The sequence below is a fragment of the Cynocephalus volans genome, chromosome 8 (genome assembly GCF_027409185.1).
Source record: "Cynocephalus volans isolate mCynVol1 chromosome 8, mCynVol1.pri, whole genome shotgun sequence".
Taxonomy (NCBI): Eukaryota; Metazoa; Chordata; class Mammalia; order Dermoptera; family Cynocephalidae; genus Cynocephalus; species Cynocephalus volans.
The window spans coordinates 41,743,193-41,766,735 of NC_084467.1; the positions used below are offsets into that span (position 1 = coordinate 41,743,193).

At 37.6% G+C, this 23,543-nt stretch overlaps 1 protein-coding gene across 1 annotated transcript in view; it reads left to right on the top strand.

The window, feature by feature from the left end:
- Nucleotides 1-6,549: 6,549 nt before the first annotated feature.
- Nucleotides 6,550-23,543, top strand: part of ELAVL4 (ELAV like RNA binding protein 4) — an 83,908-nt gene continuing 66,914 nt past the window's right edge. The window contains exon 1 of the mRNA XM_063104068.1: nucleotides 6,550-6,666. Within this exon, the coding sequence (XP_062960138.1) occupies nucleotides 6,550-6,666 (117 nt within the window). The remainder of the gene's footprint in view (nucleotides 6,667-23,543) is intronic.

The window sequence follows — 23,543 nt, forward strand, 5'->3', positions numbered from 1 at the left end:
AGGGGAAGTGTCTGACCACTGAGAGAAAAGCAGCTGTGGGCTGCTGATCTAATGCTTCTGCTGATGACAAAACTCAGTAAGAGGTTTTTTATAATAATCCAGCATTAAGAGTGACTCAAAAAGAAAGTTATATATCAGTAAATAAAGTACCAAATAATTATGCCCTAAGCATGTGGTTCAAAAGTTTTTCTGAAATATTTGGAATCAATAATTTATGTCCTTTTATTGAGTGCCCACTATATTCCAGGTAGTAATTATCAATGTGCTGGGATTATTAGGCAAATACCATACGATTTCTCCCATGCAAGCTTCACAGTATAGTGTGAAAGTAACAATAAACTATAATTCATTGAATATAATCTGTAATAGAATTGTTTGACAATCATTGAAATTTAGAATTGTGTTCACAGTTGAACATAAACAAGATTTCTTAGATAAATTTTTGATGAAATTTGGATAATATTTGGAAAGATTAATGTCTCGAGGCTTTAGTAGACAATTCCATCTGAAGATCAGGCACTTTCTGCTCCACTTCCAGGGATGGGAAATGGAATAACACACACACAAAATAATAGCAGACAAAATGTGGCCCCTGTAATTCTCATAGTATAAGGGTTCCATCATCACCTGGTGGTAGAATACTGAAATTGCAGGCATAGATTAGGGGTTTTTTGTTGTTGTTGTTGTTGTTATTTTTTTAATATCAATAGATGTCAAAAATATCTTTCTGAATGCTAGCTTTTGACTATAGAAAAAGAGAATAAGACTTAAATCTCTTTAGATCTACTCTTTTCTATTTAAGGTAGTATGTTATAGTGAAAAGAATGTGGACTGAGGTTGGGCATACGTAAGTATGAAACCTTAATTTGCGTCTTACTAGCTATGTGATCTTGAGAAAATCACTTGAATTCTCTAATCTTTAGTTTTCTTATTGGAACTCTCAGAGTTATGAGATATATAGGCAAAGCACCTAGTGCAATGTTTGACTCACAGTGCATGCTGAGTAAATATTAATTCTTGTTCCTTTTATAAAAGTACTTACTGAATAAGAAGTCTGCCTTTCCACAGTCATCATATCATAATATTCCTCTGTTTATAATTTTTTAAAATGAGAGAGGTTGGAATAGGTTCAGAGGGGCCCTTGGAGCAGGGTCTAGCTAGGATGAGCTGGCTGTCAGTATCCCTTTTCTGCTCCCTTGCCCCACCTTTGTGTATGAAATATCCTGCATTTTCCTACCCAAATTATATCATTATTTAGGACTCACCTCAATTCCATCTTCTCCCATGAAGACTTCTCCCATCACTCCAGATTTCACGCTCACCATTGACCATCTATGACACTTAATTTTGATACTATTCTTTTTACATTCTTCCTTACACTGTTACAATTTGTGCCTCAAAAGGAAAGCTCCATCCCGACCAGACCGTAAGCTCCTTGTATTTCTTTTTATTCATCATGCCAAAAATTTAGCACTGAACTTTGCCCACGGGACCAAGTAAATGTTTATCTGCAGCAGACATTTTTAAAATTAGAACTGGAACATATCATTCAGCCTTTGTTAGTTATTATTGTCTTATTAGTCTCCAATTGTTTTGAGAGTCTTTGTATCATATCTTCCACAACAAGACTGAATTATCTCCCAACCCCATTCTCCATATTAATAAAAATAGCTATCATTTAGAGTGCTGCCTCCATCAAGCCTATGTCTGTTTTTATTCTGGCAACAGACCTTAAGGGAAGTATTATTGGGCCTGTTTTACAGATGAGGAAACTGAGGCTTATGAAGGCTAGCATATCATTTTCTCCTAAGGAGATGTTCAGTGACCCCTAGTTGAATCATATGAGGTGGGCCTTGGGATAGTATTTGAGGTGGCGGTGAGCGGGACTATTGATGCTCATTCATTCCCCATAACTGAGTAACACTGAGAAATGAGGACATAGATGTTAATCCAACCAGTGTTTATTGAGCAGCTACTCTGCCCAAGGATTTTTGCCAGGTTTGGAGGAGGAAGAAAGGGTGGGCTTGGGGACTCAATTCAGTACTCATCCTGCCTTTTAGCATTTTTTGTTTTCCAGCTTTAATTCTTTGTATCTCCTCCATTCTGAATTTACAGCCTGATCATAACGATGGATTAAAATGAGATATCTTGAGGACAGACCTAGCTAAAACCATGTCAAAAAGAAATCTCCTGGTCTTAGTTGAGAAAAAAATTCCACCCTCCCTTTCCTTTCCTTTTTAGTCTGTGCCCATTTCTCTCATTCATTCAGCAAATATTTACTAAGCATGTTTTTCTGTGACATGATGGAGCAGAGACCTTACTTTTAAATCAGGAAAACACCTTTCTTGAAACATGCTTAGATATAACACTCGTCACTACTTTGATGTTGAGTAAGAGTGTACATATCAAGTGCCTAGTGCAGTGTTTGGTGTATAGTAGACTTCTGGTAAAAAGCAGCATTTTTTACTCGTACTTTATAAGTACCATTATTTCTTTATTTCTTCTTCTCCTCCCTCTCCCTGCTCCTCTCCTCCCATTCACCTTTCTTCCCTCTTCTCCTCCTGCTCCTCCTCCTTTTTCCACAGATATACTTTCCTTGCCTTTTACAATACATCTGTTCTTTTATTGGTAATTACAGAATTATAAACGAGTCCAGAATTTTTTAGAGCCCCATATTTAATTATTTTCAAGACTGTATTAAATTGGTTAAACACTATATCCTTTAATGGTATGAATAACTATTCCATATTTCATCTGCTCAGTATTCTTAGATTTGTAAGAATTTATATTTATATTAAGAGTTTTTATTTATTCGTTGTTTTTTAAAAATTATTTTTAGTAAAGCTCATGTGAATTGATATGAAAAGGTCCCAAAGCCCTTAACACAGAGATCTTCAGAAGTTCCTCTGTGCTTTTACGTTGATTCTGTTGCATTTTCTTGGGCTGTGATGAAGAATATATCAGTGAAAAGCTCACAGTGACTCCACCTGAATTAGATTGCTTGGATGAATGTGTATTTACCTTTTTCAGAATTTTTTAAGTAAGGCAGTTTTCCTGTCCTTTAAATTTTTTTTTCCCCAAGAAGACATCCTAATGTGCTCAAAGGCACATTTGAAAATGCAAGCATACACTGATTCTGGAAAGAAACCTTCTGGCTTTCAGCTGCTGTTCTAGCATAAGGCTTAGGAGTATGAAAGGAAAATGGGAAGATCAAAGGTAAATCACCTCTTAGGTCAGTTTACCCACACAGGTGAACTCTTGGCAATTTGAGCATATTAGACATCCATTTGTCACATTTTCCCACACGGTAGCATTTTCTAGCTCTTTCCCACACTCCACAGTAGATGAAACTACTTAGGAAGGAGAAAGCCATAACATGGTCAGGTCATCATATATCCCTAGGAGAACATCCAACATTGAATTTCTGATCCTTCTGATAGACATCTTCATGTCTGTCTGGTGCACATTTCTTGTCTCTGTGGTATGTTTGTATTTTCCTTTAAAATTGATTTAATATTTCTACTTAGGAAAAAAAGACAAACACCATCACCTCAATTCAACAAGGGAAAATTAAGCTTTAAATTTTATCAAAAGCTTTTAAGTATAATATAGTATTGTCTGGGCAGACAGATTGTATTTTCCCTAAAGAAAGAAATACAGCAGTTTAGGTATATTTTTCAAGGGAAGAGGGAAGGGTAAAAAGAAATTGAACCACAGGAAAATCTCAGGTCATAGTCACTGATGATGATATTTAAATGGTGTGCCTTAATCATATTAGGGCAGAGGACATGGAATTCCCGATTTCTGCATGACAGGGAAGGGCCAGCAATTATCTATTTATCTGTGTGTGGATATGTGAGTGTCTGTTCACTGTACCTTCTCACCCCATTTTGCTAATTCAATTGAGGGGCAAGAAGAGGTAATCCAGACGGTCTGAACAGGAGGAAAAGGTCTGCAGCTGTGCTTGGAGGGACTGGTGTGAAGAGACAGGCTCAGTCTAAATTGGAGGTTTGTGCTGTTGCACGTGAATGCTCTGGAACTGCCCTAATCAACTGAAAATGAGCCGGCTACAGTCATATGGAACAGGTCTGTTTAGCCACATTACTGCATGGCAGATGGTAGACCGTCAATGGGTAGTATTGATTGGTTGGATTTGCCTTAGGGTAACAAGACTATGGGCCCTTAAAAATCCACTTCATCTTATTTTTCTTTGTGCAGCTACGTATAGTAGTGGTTTTCTCTTCTCACTCTCCCCAGTCCCTCGTATCTCCTTTTTCCCTTTTCAAATCAAAAGTCTGCCTTGGTAATCAAAATAGAGAGGTTACCTTGAGATAAACACTCTTTAAATTATCACGAAGGCAAGAAAACTCAAGAATATTTTATTTACTAGGCTGATTACATTTTAATGTTTCAAGAAAGTGACATTTTTTAATTAGTGTTTAAGACATATGGTGAGTGTACAAATTAGCTTATTTCATACAACCAGAATTTGATGAGAGCAACTCCTCTTCACTCCCCAGTTAAAAATTGTCACTTGAAACTTAATATATGCAAGGAGGTTAAATGGTATTAAGTGATGCAGATTTGACTTAAAGATGAAGGAGATAGTCCCTTTGGCTAAATTTTGCCTGGATGGGCTGGAAAAATACTAGTGTCAACACCTATGTTTGCAAGAGGTTGTGGAAGTTCCAGACCTTCGATTTTGTCCAGCCAAGAAAACAAAATCCCAGGTATCTGTACGTGTTGATTTCCATTTTAGACACATGGGAACAGAGAATAGTGCATGCATGCTTTGTACATAATAAGATCCTCCTTAAAATCAGGCCATACAACAATATAAGTGATGTAATTTATTTTTGTTCAGGTGGTTTTATATCCTTTTAACATCCCCCTTCCATCACTTGGAGCTTTCAACTTGGGACATTCTATTTATTCCTGGCAGAGGAGCAAGATTAATTGGAATAGAGTGGTACAAAGGAGATGCCAAGTTAACTATATGTCCAAAATAGTATACGACAGATATGTTACACTTCAAGGCAGATCTTAGGGGAAAAGAACAGCGCTGGATAGAGATATGTGATTGGTTTGCTCGTGTGGTTGTTTATAACTATTCATATAATTGTGTTTTAGAAAGAGATGCTTAGGGGGCTGGCCCGTGGCTCACTTGGGAGAGTGTGGTGCTGATAACATCAAGGCCATGGGTTCTGATCCCTATATAGTGATGGCCGGTTAGCTCACTTGGGAGAACACGGTGCTGACAACAAGTCAAGGGTTAGGATCCCCTTACCGGTCATCTTTAAAAAAAAAAAAAGAAAGAAAGAAAGAGATGCTTAGGATTTTGTTTGGTTTTTTCCACGGTGTCAGTACTTTTAAGCTTTTGGTTATTTCCTATTAGGAAAGACCATTTCAAATAAACTTAATGTTTTGCTCAGAAGAAAAGTTGCACCCTTAAATTCTTGCCCCCATCTGCGTGTGTTGACATGCACACTTTTGAACTGGGTTTTCATCACACATGTGATTGTTTTTCTCATTTTGCTAAAGGAAAATATTTCCATGGGGTTTTTGGGTTTCCCCCTTGCTCTGTGCTGATTGTATTTCCCTCGTTCATCCTTTGCTGAATGAAACAAAGCTTGTTTGTTTTTCACTCTTCAGTTCTTATTAGAATTGGCGGTGTCGTTTTGTTTCCTTGCTTTAAGTCAGGAGAAGGACTTTTATTTATTTATTTATTTTGACAAGATACAGTGAGAGACAATCTTGCCTGTTAGGATGCTGGCGTTTCTCATGTCACATCCTACATCCAAAAGCTATTCCAAGGGAAAGAAAAAAAAAATCTTTTAAGATGGTTCATTTGAATCTGTGCACTCTACCCACCTGGTGGTTATATAGTGAACTGTTACTTTAAAGAGTAGTTTAAACACCAGCCATGTTTGGGGCAGGCTGCTGCTCTTGCAAAGAGAGCAGTACATATAACAGGAGTCTACTGTGTGTGAGATAAGGGGAAAATTCAGCTCACTGACTAGAGGTTTTAATGTGCGAACTCTAGGGAAATAATATATTGACTGTTCCGTGGCGCACAAGAAAATTGAAGAACCCTTTGCAGACGGAGTGCTTTGCAAAGGATTCTATCTGTTTCTCTTAAAACAAAATCTGTGGCAAGATGTTTGAAATCAGCAGGACGCTTAATGCTGCTTTGTTAAATAATGAGGTAATATTTTGTCACTTTTTTTTCTGGGCAGCATCTGTTCCCCGCCCCCCTCATTTTTTTCCCCTATATTTATGAAGGATTCTTTTTCTTTTCTTTTCTTTTCTTTTTCCCTCATGGAAGTCAAGGAAATACAATTCACGCTTCCATTTCTGTTCCTTCCTTTCGGTGCTTTTGGAGAATTTGGTTGTCTTTTTTTATTTGCAGTTTCAGCCGGCTGCTGTTTCCTAGCCCATTGTGCCACGTAAGGCTTCTCCACTGCGCGGAGTAGGTAGTTATTAACGCTGAATTGGCTTCTGGTACAGTCCATCTGGACTCTGTGTGGGAAAGCTGGCTGCCGGCGACTGATGCTGAGATATCTACAACCTTTGGGATGTGTGCATGGTGGCGAGGGGCTGACTGATATGAGATTACTTCTTTTCAGGGAAATTGTTATCAATGAGTCAAGAAACTGCTCATTTATGGTAAGAGGGATACAGTGGCGTTGGTAGCCCCACAGCCCTGGGATATCATTTTTAGGTTGCCTTAGCTGCTTGAGTGAGACAAGTTTCTTTCTGTGGTGGTGGAGGATTGTAACAGAAAAAAAAAATCATGCATGACTGGGAGACTAGCCTGCCTGATTCTTGAGATAATATATTGAGAATCTGTTGCTTCACAAATGTCACACCACTGATGTAGCGGTCAGCCCCTCACTCTGAAAGATGAATGGTACTATTGGAAATGCGATAATAAGGTTGACTTTTCCCAACAATAGGATTCTGCCTTTGTCTTTAGAGAAAAGGCCTCTGAGGACATTTGTGCATTTGTTTGAGGACTCTGTTGAAAGACTTTAGAGTGGAGGTTTTTGGAGAAATGATCAATATACAAAGTCCATGGATTTTTTTAGTCTAGTAAAACCAGCTAATAATTTATTCTGTAATATACAGTTACTATTTCAGAAAAGTGGCCAGAGTGTCTTTTGATGTACCTGATGTTAATTTATGGCTCACTGTGCTGAGGTTAATATGGATGGGAGGAAAGGGTTTTTAAAATTCCATCTTTATAACATCCAGAGAAATACTAAGTAGATATTTTGTTCCAAATGAGCTGTTTTTATTTGTGTGTTTGTCAGCATTGTGTTAATGTTTACTTTTCACAATATTTTGATATTGGTAAAATGGTACTCCGAGTTTCTGTTGTTGATTTGGGGCACATGTACTGTGTACATATGTTGAGCCATTTAGAACACTTAACCTGTGAAGTCATCCTTAGTACACAGTTCAACAGATACTGTAGTACTATTGTGATTCAGAGGAGCCTTTATACATTTGCTAAAGCAATTATTTTAAATGTTTACTTAATTCAGCATTGTTCCACTTGAAGAGATTATAGTTTTAACATTTTACTTTTTCATTTCATGTATTTTCATTTCTAATACCTGAACTTATTTATATTCAAGTCTACTAGTTCATGCTGTGAAATCAACACATTGTTTTATGGTGTGTCTGTGTTTTGCAAAGTGCATATATATATGTATGTTTATGTGTGTGTGTTCACGAACAGAAGCTTGGAGAGAATAGTTTTAATCTTTTATGCTATACTTCTGGGCTTCAAAGTCCAAGAATAAATGGTTTTGTAAAAAAAAAATTAGAAAAGAAAATAACCTTCATATTTTTAAAGATGTGAAGGTTTTTAAAGATGTGAAGGTTATTTTCCTTTCTAATAATTATTTTTTAAAAAACCATTTATTCTTGGACTTTGAAGCCCATAAGTATAACATATTTTCCGGCCTGTATTTCTACTCTGCCTAGTCATATCTCGCTGTCAACTCCAGCCAAAGATTAAAGATTATGTTGAATTATGTCCCTGGTAATATTCGTTACTTCAGTGCATTTATTAAGGAACAAAATGATTAAATTTATGAATTAAATGAATAGTGATGTGTTTGCCTTTTACGTAGGTGTGGGGCATAAACTTCTCAGGTAAGCCTCTTAAAAAACCCAAACGTAACAGATATGATGTTGATGGGGGTGGGAAAGAGGGAGAGAAAGAGAGGAAAGGGAAGAATTGGTAAAGGGCCATGAAAATCAACTACATTGTATAATGATAAATAAAGATAAATAAATAAAAATTTAATTTAATTTAAAAAATGACCCAAACCTGAACAAAAAATAATATACTACTGAAGGCATGGTAACACAGAGGTTATGAAATGTGTAACATAGGCAGACAAATTGTATATATCACTACATACTTTCTAAATATCTCTTTGCAAATCTTTTAAGAAGCCAAAGGAAAAAAAACATACTTTGATGATGAGAAGCAAAATCACTTGTTCGGTTAAGCAAGATGAGCACTCTGCACACGTTATGAAATGAGGCTATTCTCAAAAGCATGTTTTACCTTTCTCCATAGCAGTAGGCAAAGCAAAAGGAGAATGTGTTTTAGTAGATTTTTAAAAATTACTATCCAAGTTCAGAAATAAATTCATTTAAATAAATCATTCATCATTCTATGTTTTGAAAATCTCAAACAGAAGACAGAAAGGTAGAAGCTGACAGATGACCCCCTCCTCCTCCCAGATTTTTCTCTTTTTTGTTTATTAGGAAATAGTTTCCCGAGGCAAACTTGTACAAACCTAGTTCACGAAGCAAACTTAATCCCAAACTTCCTTGCTTTTGAAACGTTGGCTATGTTAGATACAGAAGGAGCATTACTTACTAAAAATCAGCAATACTGGGAAATAATAAAGTTAAAATGTTGACGTATTAGCACATTAAAGTGCTTTTGTTGTATCTTTAAGCCTAGAGGCAGATCATTAAATATGCATTTCGCTAGAAAGCAACTGTCGAGAAAGATAAGGTGGTTGAAAATATTCCACACTGAAAAAGCTCCCCATCAGGGAGGAGGGATGGTGCAGCCTTCAAGACGGGGGAAAGGGAGGACACTCCCACTGGTAAGGTTTGCAAGCCTCCAGTGACCTGCAGTTGTTACAGTACTTTTGAGGTGGGAGGAGGGAAAAGGTAAAAATACAAGTATGGCTGTTGTTGCTTCAGCCGGGCCTTAATTACCAGACACAAGAAGCAGTTCAGAAATCTGGTCTCTGTTGTTGTAGAGGTCACCAAATCATTAACATCGTCAATCTGGCAGTAGCTAATTTAAATAGCACCTGATGTTGCAACGCCTCCCATCGTTTCCCCAGCCAATCAGATCCTGGCTTTGGCTGACAGATGGTCCCATAAATGGATGTAAAAAGGGGAAGCTTCGAGCCAATTTCAGCAAGGCTATGTTCAGTTGTTCTTATCTACATCCTAGAATCGGGGGTTTCAGCTCACTGCTCCTTTTCTTTTTTCTTTTTTTTTTTTTCTTTCCCTCCTACCCCTGCCCTCCTCAAAATAATAGATTTACTTTACAATCATCCGCACTGTGTTTTGTGGATCTTTAAATATATATGACAATAGTAGACATTTAAAAAATATATTCTGAAACCTTTGCAAATTTTAAGAGAAGAGTCGAAGCTCTGCAAGACCCAATATTTGCCAATAAGAATGGTTATGGTAGGTATGACTAGATTTATAATCTGTTGTTTGTGCTGCTGGAGGGAAGAAAATCATCTCCACCTTGACCAGTTTTATGCTTGCACAAGAGTTTAGTTCTCTGCTGCTGTTTGGTTCCTACATTTAATATCTCTTTTGTGTAGAGAATGCGGGTAGGTCCTTTTATTGAAAAGCAGTGGGGCGATAGATTGTCATTTTTAACAGGTCGTTGTCAGTTTTCCCTTCAACATAAAGGCTGGGCGGGGGCGAAGGGGGCTGTTGGCTGAAATAACTGCTGGTTTGTTGAAAGAGGTTATATTACTTGATACCATAATAGCAAAAGAAGGGTTTTCTTTTTGTAAGGGAGAGGGGGTTTGTCTACGTGCCCGGGTTTGTGTGGCTGGGGGTGGAAGCGGGGTTAGGAATCTCTCCATTTCCGTGCTGGAAATTTAAACCTGGAGAGGCAGCTCCTGGATGCTGAACGCTGAGATGGGCAGTTGTGTTTCGGGGGACTGCGCAGTCAAAACGGCAAAGAGAGTGATTTATTTGGGCTTCAGTAAATGCTGCATCTTGTATTTCAAAGAGTTTCCTGTCATGACCTCATAAAAAAGAGGAGGCGGCTTGTGTGTGTAGCGGTGCCTGGCGTGTGGAGTTGTTGCTTCCTTCTCTGGGCAGCAGCTCTGTAAGAAGGAATGTCAGCTTTTACATAACGTTCCTTTCCGCTTTTGACACACTGTGTGAGGGTCCATCTTCTTCTGATCACAGATGGAGTGGAATGGCTTGAAGATGGTAAGTGAAAAGAGGAAGGCAGCTTGGAGGTTCCAGCCGTGTGTGTGTGTGTGTGTGTGTGTGTGTGTGTGTGTGTGTGTGTGTGTGCGCGCGCGTGTGTGTGTAAGGATGGTGGACTGTACATCATAAATCACTGTGCTGATTGTTTGTATGTGTATGTGTGTGTTTATCAGTATTTCTCTTTTCTGAAAACCACAGTCCATCTCCAAGTGTAATGGCACTGCATGCACACAAGGCACATACACTGCCTCTTCCATCAAACACACATTTTAGCCAAGCAAGGTTGGTGTCTTTTTTGACAATCACAGTGTCACCGTCACTGTTGGCTGGCATGTCCACCGCCTCTGTGAGCCTTCAACGGAATTACACGACTGTTAAAGTTAAAGGCACATTTCTTTTTCAGTCTTATGCTAGGAGTGATGGGGAAGGCTGGGAATGAGGGGTGGAGGAGGTAAGATTCAGTACCAGCAGATGCAATTGTGAAACAGGACTTTTGGATGTGGAAGGGGAAGTGGAAAACCTTTCTGCCGAAGTAGTAAATCTATTTTTAGCATCATCTTTTTCTGAAAAAAGAAGCAGGGAAACTCCTTGAGTGCCGCTCCTGTCGCCTGATGTTGACCCCGAAGATATGGCACAAAATGGCATGATCAGATACCACGAGTGCCCACTTTGACTTTGAATTTTCACCAGCAATAGCTTTCACAGGGTTTCAGAGCTGGGTATGGAGGGAGGCTGTAAATTCATATCCATCTCACTTATTTTTCGCTAGAAAAGCCTGGGGAGGACTTTTCACTCTGCATAGCTGTTATAACAAAGCTGTGGTCTTTTTCCCATTCTTAGAGGATCGCCTTTGTCTGGCTGCTTGTTTTGATGGGTGTAAAACAAATAAGATTAGACCGAGCAGCCCAACTGAAAGCGATAGCTGGGAGGAAAACCCAATGAAAGGTTGCCGGGGAAACGAACAGAGGAGAAGCCGAGTAGGGAGCAGGTGGCTATCATGAGAACACACTGCAAACAGTGTAAAAAAAAGGGAGGGGAGGGGGGACAGGACCTCGATTATCTTTGCTGTTCTTTGTGGCTGGCCCAACTTTAATTATTCTTTATAAATAGGTGTTAATTACATTTCTAACTGGTTTACAGTGATTTTTAGAAATCTATTTTTAAGCATCTGTTCTGTCTCCCATGGTTGGTTTTTTTTTTTTTTTTTTTTGATTTTTTTGTTTTGTTTTGTTTTGTTTTAAAAACAGAGAGAGAAGGAGAGGGGGAAGGGAGGGTAGGGAATCTTGCTTTTTTTTTTTTTTCTCTTTCCCCCTTTTCCCTGCTGTGAAATTGTACGTGCGAAAAATCGCAAAGAATCCTGTGAGTCCATTTGAAAAAAATGTGAATTATATTGAATGAAGTTGACGGAAGCATAATAGTGAACTCCCACAGCTGATAGGTTCTGCAAATGATTTTTTAGAAATTTCCAGTAAATATTCATAGGAAAAATATAGGTAGAATAGATTTACCCTAAGCAATGATTTTGTGTTAGGCAATATTGGTATTTTTACTAAATCAGATGTTGATACTATAGTTCTGGAGAGTTCATTGTATCTCTTATTTTATATCCCGAGTAGAAATTACTTTAAAAAATAATAAATGAAGAGCTATAGTCCAGCCTTTTGCTTCCTTTCCCTCCCTGTGCTTCCAGCCACAGGATCCATCAGGCTTCGCCCGCACAATCACTGCCTTCCATTTGGCATTTGGTCCTCGTTCTGGTCTTGACATAAACTGAGTAAAATGCTGAATTTTTTTTTTTTTTTTTTTTTTTTTTTTAGTGTCTCTGAAAGTCTGGAACCCATGTATGCCCCGGGTGACGGGCATCTCTCACGTTTTCTCTAAGTGTGTTTTACTAGTAGTCTCTTTTTCCCATGATGGTGGGTACCAGAAGGACTGAAAGATATAGTACTTGGATGAATAGGTGGTTAGCGTAAAAACAGCTGAAACAGTGATCTCTGTTATGGTTTCTTCCTCAGGGACAAAACAGATGCATGATCAGGTAGCTAATTTTAAGACCAAAAATGAGAGATTAAGAAATACATTAAAAGGTTAGGAAATATAAGTGTCTATTGAAAGTACTTTTAATTTTTACTATCTTCACTGTGATCTTTGCACTCCTCCCACCCCCTGCTGTCCTTTTTTCCTTATAGATGCTTCTTTTTGTTTTGGCTTCCTATTGGGAGATTTAAAAATTTTGTTTTGGCTCTTGCAGTAAAAATAAATATACTTATATTTTCTACATACACTTGAACCTTGCTCTTCTATATTGAGCGCATAAGCATATCTCCTTTAAAAATAGAATAGTTTTTGAAAATCTCTAATTTTAAAAAATTTTCTGAGAATTTTCTGGCAATTTTTAGTTAGGAGAAAATAATTTCCATAAGAACTGTCATTTTGGCTTTGGTTGTTAAAAAAACACGTGGTTCTGCTGCTGACCTTTCTCACTTCTTTGTTTTAAAAATACTAATGCCTACTATCTGCATGTGGAGGTGTGCTTTTATGGAAGCACAAGGATCAGTGTGCATTTTTATTAAGAAGTGAAAATCTGATTGGAAATATTTCTGCATTAAACACCTGACTACATGGCACTTTTAATTATCAGAATGTCCATATATCTCATAGTAATATAATACCTAAATCATTTAATATTTAATTTTTGAAAGGGTAAAATGAATCTAGGTGAGGAAGTAGCTGAAAAACTTCTCTGAGAATCATGGATTTACAAGAAAGTTTTAATATCTCATTTACAAAAAAAAAAAAAAACTAACAAACAACTTAACCATTCATTTGTAGTCTCAGTCCCATTCATTCCTAACTGCCATTCATTCAAGTCATCCTCCTGGCCAGATATGGATGGTCCCGTTTCTGTTTAATGGTTTGTGCAAAGCCTTAAAACTTTTTTTTCTCCCTATAGCTCTTCCTTGGTGCTTTGAATATTAGGGTTTTGTTATGAGAGAAAGGCCAGATTACTGTGTGAGATAATAGTAGAATATTTTTTTTAAAAGAAAAAGAAAGAAAATGAAATATGTGTTTGCATTTTAGTTCTAAACTCAGTCTTGAAATGGGGTTTGGGACATGTTATAATCTGTTTGAAATTTCAAATCTAGAAATCATTGCATGAATGGTGCTTTGTGTGTGTGTGTTCAATATCTCTAAAAGGATTTGTGGATGAATTGAGGTGGTTTTCTCAAGTTAGAGTTACTATGAACAATGAAAGGGTTTCCTCAGGGCAAGTCAGTTTCTTTGGTTTGATTTCTTCCCTTCACACTTATCTCCTTATGGTGGGTAGATTCTCTTCCTATATGTAGACCAAATACTATTCCTTCTGTGAGGAGATATGCTGCTTTATTTAGCCCTTGGCATCTTAATGCCTCATTTTAATTTAAAAAAAAAGTGAAACAAATTATCTGTGTGTACCGCAAGTAAAGAATAGCGGTCTTGATAGAGGTCATTGTACGTGGACAGAGGTACTTTGGCCTTGACAAATTTCTTTATCAGTTCCAATAATCTGTGGCCACCAGGCACTTAATTTATATGCCTGGACATGTAATATGTACATTTGTTGGTGAGCTGGCCAGCAGATGCTAGACACACGAGTATGCGCTGGCAAATGCTGCAATGCAGTATTTTTTTCCCAATGTCATTGGGAGTTTTGGGGTTAGGAAGGGACATGAACATTCTCAAGCTTTTATCTTACTATTTTCCAATCGATGGACCATGTTGTACAGAATTGGCCAATTCCCCTTTTGAAGAAAAGTCAACCTTTTATTGACCATTATCCATTCTCCCATCTGTTTGATGGATATGTAGAAAGTATGTGTGTGAGAAAGAAGGAGAGACTCTCTGTGTGTATCGGTGTAAGTGTGTGTTGCTGGATTCCTGCACCTGTCTTAGGCTTTCCTTATTTGGTATTACCAATAGTGTGTACACACTTACTTGCAAGTATATATGCATCTATAAATGGAAAGAAAACCAAACTGGGCTACTTCCCATAAGAAATGGCTTTTTATCTTCATGAGCTCCAAAAGTCCTCTTAATAGAAAAATATCAAACTTCAAATACTCATCAAAAAAAATATATCCAGATCCTGCAGACTTCCATTAGTAACCAAACACCTTTCTTTAGCTGCCACCTGAGAAAATATAAATTGGCAAATACATAACAATACTTGTGAGCTAAAAGCTGCCCTTTCAATCAAGGAGTTGGATTAGAATTAAAATGTGTGTACAGGTCTATGGGGGAAGGGTTGTTTTTCTTTGGAGACATTTGAATCTAGTCTTTTTACCATTAGTGAAAAATGAGGAGGATGTAAGGTTGCTACATTAGTATCTGTGCTTTGTTTTTTTGTTTTGTGTGTGTGTGTGTGTGTGTGTGTGTGTGTGTTAGGAACATTTTGTATATTTAACATGTTAGCATATTTTAGGGGTAGAGGGCTTTTATAGGTCATCGGTATTCTAAGGGGGAAAAAAAGGTGATCTGTGGGTAGGTGGGAGTTGTCAGAAGCAATAATTTTCTTAAACTAACTATCCAGCAATTAAAAGGAAAACCGGCTGGAGGACAAGAGTGGAGGGGATACCAACATGTGGATCTGCACCTTTCCGGATTAGGAGATAATGAGTGATAAATTTGAACTGGTGCAGTGCGGGATGCCCGATAATTTCTCAGAACCTTGACTTTGCAGGTTCATTACTTCCTTGCTTGCTTGTTCACACCTTTAATTATATCCAGTTTGGGATCCTAGCTGGGGGCACCAACGATGAGCCATTTTGTTTGTTGTTTACTTCATTAAGTATTCAGGCAGTGTGTTTACAGTAGCTTTTGAGCATCAGTGTTAGGAATCAAGCACTTTGGAAATGAAATTGTTACAAAAGAACAAAAAAATAAGAAAGCAATCAACCAGGTAGTTTTCTTTGGATGTTCACATCCACTCTGCTTAATGGTGATATTTATGCTGTTCCTTGTACATTCATTAAAAAATAACTTCTGCAGTGTCAGGACTTCATAGGCTGGTGGCTTTCTCTCCATCTCTGTCTCTGTCTCTACCTCTTTCATCTCTTTCTCTCTCTCTCTCTCTCTTGCTAATCTCTACCTCTCCACCCCACCCCTGAGATTCTGCCTTTGCCCTGACCGTTTTAGGACCGACCATTTTTGCTTTGGGAGGCTCACTGTTAGATTCTTGTCGTATCTAACACCAGAGATATTTCCCTTCTCAATAAGGATCCCTCTCTACAAGGATCAAGAAATGTTGAGAGCGGTAAAGGAATCCTCAAATAAATTTTGGCTGATAAAGCAGTAAAAATGTTGAAGAAATAAGGTCAGTGTAATTGTTGTGCTTGCGTTTTTGTTTTTCGTTGTTTTTGGAAAGCCTTATTTTTAACCACAAGAGTAAAATGCAAAACTAGCATTTGTAATTTTTTTTTTTAATGGGAAAAAATTATATGTCATAGGTCTCTCCTGAAAATAAATTCCCTTGGATTTTTTAGTTTGAAAAATAACACTTAAACTCAAGTTTAACTTTTTTAATTATTCATTTTAAACATAAAAATGCAATTCATAAATATATTTTCTATAGGAAGTCTAGTTCTTTTTTCAGGATATGGGGAAGCAGAGAAACAATTCCAGCCAAGATAGCGAATTCTGAGAAACACACTACAGCACAGAGGTTTCCTCTATCTGCACTTTGTTGCACTGAATCCTTGCCTGCTTCTCTGAAGCAGTTATACTCTATTGTTGTCTACTTTCTTGTAACAACTAGCTCTTGAAATTGTTTCACCCAAGGTGTTCATAGTAGGGCTGGCTGCCATTTGTTGTTGGATGAATATGTATTTGCTGTGCCCTTACTCTGTGCATTTCTTTGGAAAGTGGAATTCAAGGTCACCATTTCTATTTTTTCTGACACTGATCAAAAGATATTATTAGAGGTTAAGTCCCGGTGATTGGGGATAAAATTGGGGTGAGAGATTTTAAGGTTGCATGTTACACAATGAGGTTTGCATCAAATAACATGAAAAGGTCTGTCGGAACATTCAAGTACATGGATGTTTTTCCATTTGTATTTGTAAGAGTCTAGGCATGACTACAAAAGGTAGAAATAAAAGACCTTCTGGACATTTTTGTCTATGAGGAAGCATGTATCCAGATGTTCTCTCTCAGGAAGAAGTAAAGTTTAGACAGTTGGAAGGAACTTGTCTTTCAGTCAGCTGCCTGTGAAGCTTGGCTGGAACCTGTTAATTTTACAGATGCCTTGCTTCTGACAGAAATGACTCTTTGAATATCTTTTCCTCTGTTACCACCAAGGAGCATCTGAGCAGATAGAACCCTCTTGGCATGCCCATGTGCAAATTGGAAGTTAGCTAGTGGAGCAGAAATCATAGTGTTACCTTGTCATACACATCTAGATACTGGGTACTGTGTGGGGGTGGGGGGTGTGCGTGTGCGCGTGCGCGTGTGCGTGCGCGTGCGCGTGCGCGTGTGCGTGTGCGTGTGGTATAGATGGCCGTGACCCCTGGTGTGCCGTGAGATGTTCCAATAGTGGCTTCTCAAGTAGTCTGTGTTTTCCTCAGCTGCCAGTCTAAACTCTTGAAAGTTTTGCTTTCTAATTTGTACATGAAAAATAACAGGCTTAGTTGAACTTTTTTTTCGAGTACCCCCTTTGAAGATGCAGCAGTTGTAAATAGAGCTCTAATGATAAACTTTAGCACTAAGTGCTATTTAAAAATCTGTAGTGGAAAGGCTGAGAACTTGCAATCTTTACTAATGAAACTTTCATTAGGAAAGTGCTCACTTAAATGGAGTAAATGACTAAGTCCCTGCAATTTTGTGATTTTGACCAGATTTGACTCATCCTTTCTTATGTTACTTTTTGTAGTGCAGCCAACCGCACATCTAAAATTCTGGATATTGTACATGTCTTAAACATTAATTATCTCTGTTGATGTACTGGGTACAGACAGTACAATTCCCACAAGTCCAGATTCTTACTGTAACACCAAAACAAAAGTGATATTTATGAATAATATTGGGAAAGTTATCCTCATAGTAACCGTTCCCCAAAGAAAGCTTTACATAAATGTGCATTTATTATTCAGGATATTAAAAGAGAATTCTTAGCTTTTACTTTTTAATTTGGGCTAAAATATGTAAATTGGTTTTATTTTGGTGTTGCTCTGTTTTAAGTGGCTTTGGGGGAGGATAACTTTCTAGCTTGATTATATTTTAATCACCTCTGTAGTAGAAAAGATTCCAATCTTGAAATCAACCTGGTTATTGTGATTAGGACTCAGAAGGCCATGTGTGCAGATGTGGCTAAAAACATTATATTGACTTGTACACACGTAGGAAAACTAGATTCGTTTCTACTAGATACCACTATTAGCATGCCTCTGTTGGCAAGGCCAGCTTAGAGGCCACGGAACCATGAGTCTATCTTTGGCCTCAGAGGACCTTCATGGTGTGCCTGTACAGGCAAGCTTCTGGAAAGATTGCTGTTTGTCTTAAGAAACCAGGAAGTACGAAGGACTTCAGCATCAGGTGGACTGAGTTAGAAACCCAACTTTTCCAATTAATAATTGGTTGATACTGGATGAGGTATTTCACCTTTCTGAACTTCAATTTCCTCATCTTTGTGATGAGAGTGACAGTGCCTAACTCACAGAGTATCTGTGAGGATCAGATAAGAAATAGTATTTTAAGACACCAGTCCTATACAGGACCTGAAAATTGAAGATGCTTAGAGGACATTAGGTCTCTTTCAGTCTGTCAGTCTTTCTGTCCCTTGGCAAAGGCCATTCCCCAGAAAGAGGCCCATCTGCACATACCAGATGTCCTGGGAAGTGACATCACATGCTCCCCTCATAGTCTCCATTCTCTCCCCAGCACTCAAGGGGGTGACATACAGTGGTTTTTTAACAGTGTTAAGCCCTCAGTTCTTCCCTGGAATTGTGCAGCTTTATTAAGTTTTCTACATCCTCCTATGGTTTTGCCAGTTATATCCATGATCTCCTTTGGAATTAGCATTAACTTGGGATTTAGTCACCAAAAGAGAAAAAAAGTGAAGATAAAATTACTTTTAACTGGTGCTGTGTTTTTAATTTTATGAAAGAGTTTGTTAGGAAATTTAGAAGTCATCTAGAAAGAAAATAAAAATTGTTGAGCTTAATTGATATGACCCCATCTTTATTGTCTAAAATACATATATCATAACTTGTGAGTTATTTGACTTTTTCCCAGAAACCAACTCACACTGGAGCTATTTTTTTCCCCTTCACCACATCAGCTTTTTTCCCCCCCTCTATTCTCCTCATTTTCTCAATTGGCTGAATTTTGAAGTTCTGTTTTGCAAGGAGTAGTAAAGAGGTTGAGGCAAAAAGTGGCTTGATGAGATTTTTCTAACTTGCCATCAGTTTTCCCTCTTCTGCTTGGTGAGGCAAAATGATGGATCACTTCGGCACAGCAAACAGCTCCAGAAGTGATCGGATTGACTGAAGAGGTATGCGAGATGTGAGCAGAATGCTGGCCCTCAATTTATTACTCTCCGATTTGAAGAAAAAGAAATAAAAAGAGAGAAAGGAGGAATACTACCACAAAGGCCCTGACATAGTTATCGATTGCACATACTTGGGAAGGGGTAGTGAGTGGTATTAGGACTGGTGTTAGACCAAACCTAATTTTGTACCTTTTCCTCAAGGCGCTGAGGGGGGAAATAAATTGGCACAATAAATAAATTCACCAGTTGTTCTAAATTGGGACCTGTTGCTGTTACCCGTGAGGATTGAAAAACAATGCAAGTAGTTCCTGAAGAGGTTCAAGACTTAAACTGAAAACACAGTCTTAGAACATTATTTGAATGTGACAGATTTTGAATTCCACTTCATATGATGATGAGAATATGAAGGGCGTTCATTTTCTTTTCTTCAATTTAACCCTTAAAATAGGGGGAAGTTGATCTGATCCCTCAAATGCCATTTTGCAGGCCCTACGCTTTTTTTTCAAAAAGACCTTTTACTGTGAAACAGACAGACAATACAATATTTCTCTTTCCATGTGAATCTATTTCAAGACTTCACCAAGAATCTCCTGAGGATTTTGCAGGTATATGTGTATATACCTTGCATGTGGTGTGCAAGCTCACTGGAATAATTTGGTTGATTTTTAGAATGTGTTTGTATGGGCAGAAATATATTTGTAAAAAAGCGGGGGCTTCATTTTGGGAAAAGGGTGTTATAGAAGATGTTTCTCAGTATTGTAACACAGCAAAATCTCATACCTATTAGTGAAGAGCCAAAATGAGATGATTGAGTGAGTGGTTTGAGCAGGCAAGTGGGCAGGGCAGGGGGTGAATAGATAGTTTTAGGTCCTTCTTGCTAGAAGGTTTCTATTATTTAAAAAATTGAAAATTCATTCAAATCAATTCTTGAGTCTCAATTCCTTCTTTTTTACATTTCTGGCATAAAATTTTCTACAAGGAGAAAAAAGACTTTGAGCTGAGAAGACCTTTAGTAAGAACTTTTAAACAGATCTCCAGTTAGTGAATTTTGGAGACATGGGTTTTCAGTTGGTATGATCTTATCAGTAGTACTCTTCCTGAACTATCAGGCTGTGTCAATTTTCCAAAAACAGAAGAGCAAATTTACATTCTAGAACGTCAACTATTCCCAGCACAGTTCTACTTGTAATAGATCTGTGGCCATGGAGATCATCTCTAATATTCACTTAGTGTTGTATAATTTTTTCCCTATAGTGTCAGTTTGATATCTTTAATTAGGGTAGGTACTGTTAACCTCTTTTATAGAAAATGAAGCTCAGCCACTTGCCTAAGGTCACATGCTTAGCAATATCAGGACTCCTTGTTCCAAAGAGCTTGGGAATATGTCCAGCTTGGCCAAAGTTTGCTTTCTTAGGGGGAAAAAACCTAATTCCTTTTCTAGATCAATTTTTTTAGTGTGGAATCGACAAATATATATTGCATGTCTATTGCATGTAAACCACATTCCAGGTGCTCCCTGGAATGTTGCAGTATTTAAAACATATTCTAATAGAGTGGGTAAAGACAATGACAGGCAAAATGTGGACAGTGTCTCAGCAGAGGAGGTATAATGTACAGAAGAGGGGAGACATTTATTCTTGTTGGGGGAAGGAGACAAAGTTTCACAGAGGAAATGCCATTGAGTGGAGACAGGAAAGCTGGTAGGCAGAAAAATCAGGAGAAAGGGGAATTTCACTTGGAGGGAATAGTATGAGTAAAGACATGGAGATGGGAACTTACATGGCTTGCTTAAGGAATCATAAGTAGTCTAGTGAGAATGCAGCATAGGATGTGTAAAGATAAAGCTAAAGAGACAAAAGCTATGGTTTAGGAAGGTTCAGGTGTTTTGACTTTGAATTGGTAGCTATAGAATGTCTTAGATAAGAGGACTGTCATTTCCTGACTGTTTTGCAGGATCAAGACCTGTCTTTATTAAGTCATGATTTCTCAGAAGTTGAAGTCATCCTAAAGATGCTTCTAAATTAGATGTTGGTAATTTAGGGGGATTTGGCATTAGAGCATTCTTTTGGTCATAATGTGATGTTATGATGATAATGCTTATTGGTGAAGTCACATTGAGAAATGCTTTTAGGGTTACAGTGTCAGAAAACAGTAGGAGGAAAAATATCGTTTATTTCAGATTGTGAAGAAATGTACCATTAGAGGAGTACACTGCATCTTCTCATCCACAGGTACAAGTGCTCATTTTGCAGTATAATGTGTGACCAAAGAAAGGATGGTGGTGGGTGGGGAATAAGCTTATTTTCTGCCATATGAAAGAGTACCCACTTCAGATTTCTAAGTGCATGTACCAAGGCATGCTCGTCTTTCCTGGTTGTCTGTTCGAACTTGAGGGCAGAGATCATGTAAAGTGATCCCTTATTTTAATGTCTGGCATATAGTAGGTACTCAATAAATGTTTACTAAATTGACTTATCATAATATAGTTTGGGGGGCAGGGGTATGTTTGTTCTTTTGTTTGTTTTTTAAACAGTGTGAACTAGAAATACAAGTCTTGTGGATCTTGGATCTGCCATCAACTTGTGGGAGTCTGTTTAGCCCGAGTCACCTAACTTTTCTGAGTTTTAGTTACTTAATATATAAAGTAGAATTAATACAACTTCATGACTTAATTGGAGGATCAGTTGAACAATATCCTTGATATACCCTAATGGACAGGATAACAATATTAGTAAATTACTAGGTTCTAGTCTTGCTTATAGTCTTAGTCAGTAATTGCTGACATTTTAAAAAATCAAAACAATGAAATGATGAAATGGAATGAAATAAACAAGAAAATATCAGTGGATGGTACTTAATAATGGTATTATTTAATGAAACTTTTGTTTCAGTTACCTATATTCTGAGTTATGATATGAAGTTGCTATGTTCAATATATTTCTTACTTTTTAAAATTTTGTTGGTTTGTAGTCAGAAAAGTTTGAGAAATGCTATTCTAGATGATAGTAAATTGTATATTATCCAAAGAAAGAATAACAGCCAACTTTTATCAGAGCTATGCAATGCAAGATCCCTAATATTTTCCAAAATTATTAAAGAAATGATGACTTCTGATTGCTTTATATTTAATATGAAGCATCATAGCCTAAATCTTTGAAAACTAATGATGTCTGCATGATATATGTTGGGGTTCTCTGTTAACCAAAGTATTTAGCAAACTTCATTCCTTGACTGTGCTACCTAGCTGAACCTGCAAAGTAATAATAATGAAAATAGTAAGTAGTGAAGATGATCTAGAGTTGGGACTAAAAATAATGAGATTCACTTGCATTTCTTGACCTCTTACTATGAGTCAGGCACTGTGCCTTAGAAACACCACCCTTTTTAATCCTTAGAACAGTCTTAAAAGGTAAATGTTAATTTTTCTATTTTATGGATGAGCTAACTGAAGTTTTTGAGAGGTAAATAAATGTTACACAGCCAGTAATCGGTTGGGCCAGAATTTGATTTAAACCCAGGTCTGTCTGATTCCAGAGCAAAATTTAAAAGATTTATTCATTTCCATGACAATGTATTAAAATGCCTACTATGTGTTAGCACTGTACTCCTCTACAAAGATAAGTGGCTCAGCTGGTCTCTACCCTTGAGGGTTTGCTAGCTGCCCTTGAGGTTTTACTGTGCATGTAAGTGAACAAGACTTCATTTAATCACAACAGGAGATAGGACAGGTGCAGAGAGAGTTTCATAGTATATATTTTACTTTGGAATTACTGAGAAAAGTACCTGGCATATAGGGGGCATTCAGTAAAGATCTACTGAATTGAATTGAAGCTGGATTAATTTTCACCTAGGGATTAGGGAGGAAGTGAGGAGAGTTTTGGGGAAACTTTATGTTACAGAATCACTATACTTTTTTATTATGGATACCTACATGGGTGTCCTTACCTGCAGTGTGGATAGATCCATCTGTCCCAAAGTCATTCATTTCCTTTTGGAGCTCCTAAAATTGGCAGCAGAGAAAAGCCAATAATTGTTCAAGAACCCAAATTGTATACTTCACATTTCATTCAGCCAGAGAGAACATTTTCTGTGTTAGTATGAAAAGAGAATCCATGGCAGAGACATTTGGAAAATGATAAATGGAGGTGGACTTCCTTAGAATGGAAAATAGTAATTATTATTAATATTGTTGTTATTTTTACTATACCACTTACTAGCCTTATAACCTCAAGCAAGTCACAGTACCTTTCTGAGCCTCAGTTTTCACATTTGTAAAACAATTTATACCTCTCAGGGTTGTGAGAATTAAATAGATCCATTTGATAAATACTTACTAAGCACTTACTATTCGGTAATCTCTGAGGATTTAGTAGTGAAGGAGACATAGCTCCCTGCCCTCAAGGAACTGAGAGTGGTGAAAGTGCTGTAGGAGGTGGGAGACGCCCACCACCTGTGAAGGCCACCAATGAGAGAATGCAACACCCTACATTCTGCCTTGGGGTAGGTATATTAT